This window comes from Perkinsus marinus (assembly GCF_000006405.1).
Source record: "Perkinsus marinus ATCC 50983 genomic scaffold scf_1104296933180, whole genome shotgun sequence".
Taxonomy (NCBI): Eukaryota; Perkinsozoa; order Perkinsida; family Perkinsidae; genus Perkinsus; species Perkinsus marinus.
The window spans coordinates 1-2,756 of NW_003215218.1; the positions used below are offsets into that span (position 1 = coordinate 1).

The following is a 2,756-nucleotide window of genomic DNA, read 5'->3' on the forward strand; positions in this document are numbered from 1 at the left end:
CCAACACCATTTTGACCAACACTGTCCACTCGAGTTGCCATAAGTCGGCAAACTCTTACGACAGGGCCCCAACTCATCGCAATCAGCTCTTCTGTTAGCCACGAAACTAAAGAGAAAAATTTCCGGAAAATTTTTCGTAAATTTCCGAAAATTCTTACTCTGAGCGGAGAGAGCAGCAGAATGGCAGTCCACGGCGTCATTGAGAGCGGGTCGGGGGAGGAAGGTGACTTTGTGCTTGGACGAGATGTCGTATATCTGAATGACCGTCACTGCGCCACGAAATTATTATCATGAAACTTCACTGCGCCACGAAATTATTATCATGAAACTTCACTGCGCCACGAAATTATTATCATGAAACTTCACTGCGCCACGAAATTATTATCATGAAACTTCACTGCGCCACGAAATTATTATCATGAAACTTCACTGCGCCACGAAATTATTATGACTTTATCATGAACCTTCACTGCGCCACGAAATTGTTAATAGTCACCTTCATCCCTTTTAGATTAGTCCACGCTATCATACTGTTCATCCACTTGATTCTCGTTATGGTACCCTCACCTGAATCTTACATACAGCAACCTAAGATATGCCCTAAACTCACCTGAATGCAAAATTGAATTATTGTTGAATAAAGTACCCCGTTTGGTCAACACCAATTTATAATCTTCTCCTCCAAAAACGACCGAACGGTGACCTGAGACGTATCTTAGGTTGCTCCTCATAAGATTCAAAGTAGGTCCGATGGAGTACCAGATGCATACAGAGGATGAATCGCCACTGCTCTCACTGCTCTGCTTACCAACGCTGGTTGTTCCCGGCCTGACCAGTTTGGGAAAATACGTACAGGTTCAATTCAGTCGGGAAATTCTTGTTAGTTTCGAAATCAACAAGATAAAAACAAATTCCATGAAAGTCGGCAAGAGTTGTGATGTGTTTTTTACATATACATGTATAAAATCAATAATTTCTCCACTTCTACCCTAAAACGTGTATAAACTCCTCTCAAAAAATTCCTGAGCTCAGCTGAGGAAAGCAGACATATACTTCTACACTGGGCGTCACTCGGAATATTACTATTAATAGAAAGATCTGTATGTGCTATGATTCTACCACTGTTAATTTTCAATGACACCACACAGACCTGAACAACAAGATATCTTTCATAGTGCGCACGTTGAAGATTCCTACTGAGGCATCCTCCGATGAACTAGCCACGTATCTTTCGGTGTAATCTGTGTCGATGCAGGTAACCTGATGGAAAAAGGATCAAATTTCGAGAGGAAAAATTGCGAAAAAATGGGAAAACACTTTTCTATCCGCCCTGTGTGAAAAATGAGTTTTATTCTAATGATAAAATTATTACTAAAATTATTTTTCCGCAAAAAAACTTAGCAAAAATTCAATTCTGAGATAAACAAAGTAAATAAATACTCCACAGGATGGTATCCAGATCAAGTTTGATGTAGAAAAACATATAACTATCCCAATCCTTCAAATAATCGATCACCTGATCGATTCAAAACCACAGCCGTAAAATTGAAATCATTGGGAAATATTGACAAAAAACTGCATTCTTCGTTCGCAAAATCGGCAGCGATTAGCCGTTTATTTTACTACCAAATTCGAATATTTCCTCAACAAGAAATACCTATGAAAAAAATGCCCACATCACTGGCAAGGAGAAACAATTCAATTCTATATGCATATCAACCATATGCGAAAAAGGCTACGCAAAGTCCACTCTTCCAACTACGACGAAAATTGCATAATAACATACACACAAATCTCACGAAAAATCTACCATAATTTTGATACGCATCCAACACTACTTATAGTCGATGATGAAATTTTCCACCAAAACTACTTCATATTAAAAGGAAAAATTCAGCACCTCTATCAGAGCATCCAAACCCTACATGTCCAACACATGTCGACCCTCGACTGTAAGCGGCCGTGTTGGAGAAATATATATTCGCTTTTCTCAGCTGATCTCAGAAATTTCCTCACTAAAACAAAAATTTGCACGCGGATCTCAATAGGACTTCATATTGTCACCAACACATGCAGTCGAGCATATACATATTTTCCCACACTCTAACACTCAAGTGAACCCCACACAGTTCGCCCCCAACTCTGCTACTACCGCGGCCGTATGACTAGTCCACAACCCCACCAACTTCCCCCTCCCATCGAAGGCATATATCGACCCTTTACAAGTGCCAACCAGCTGAACACATTAATACTTTCTATACCATCACTTACACAACTACCAATTTATCTTTTGTGATCTTCACCGCAGTTACTTCCTCAGTGGAAACAACTCGGCACACATCATCAGCCTCAACGAGATGATAATCAACAATCGGCACCTCCTCCTCGTCCTCTTCACTCGAGGCCTCCGAATCACTGCTGCTGGAGGAGTCGGAAATAACCGCCTCGGCTTTGGAAAAGCTCATCTACGGCAAGGTGGGGTTGACTTTAACACAAAACACGAATGGAAACGGGTGAATATTACTCGTATACTTATAACATTGGATCAACTCGATTACTCATAATAATGAAAACTATCGAAAAAAAGTCTACTGGGATGAGCAAATACGACACATAAGAAATAAGAAAAAACAACGGAAGAAATGACTTAATTTTTTTCGGAGACCGGATAGCTCTTCGGAGACCGAAAAAAGACGTCTAGAATTCCAAGTTACCCTACCAAGATAAGAGTAGTCTACCTTCTACCCGTATGGAGA

General features: G+C 40.3%; 1 protein-coding gene across 1 annotated transcript; it reads right to left on the bottom strand.

The window, feature by feature from the left end:
• Nucleotides 1–496: 496 nt before the first annotated feature.
• On the bottom strand, nt 497–2,465 carry Pmar_PMAR018179 (vacuolar protein sorting vps41, putative; the record flags this gene model as incomplete). Its single annotated transcript, XM_002785224.1, has 6 exons — nt 497–567; nt 611–703; nt 1,084–1,150; nt 1,198–1,260; nt 2,153–2,236; nt 2,280–2,465. Coding segments are annotated over 6 exons (564 nt in total), but the record flags the coding sequence as incomplete, so codon positions are not given.
• Between the last annotated feature and the right edge of the window lie 291 nt (nt 2,466–2,756).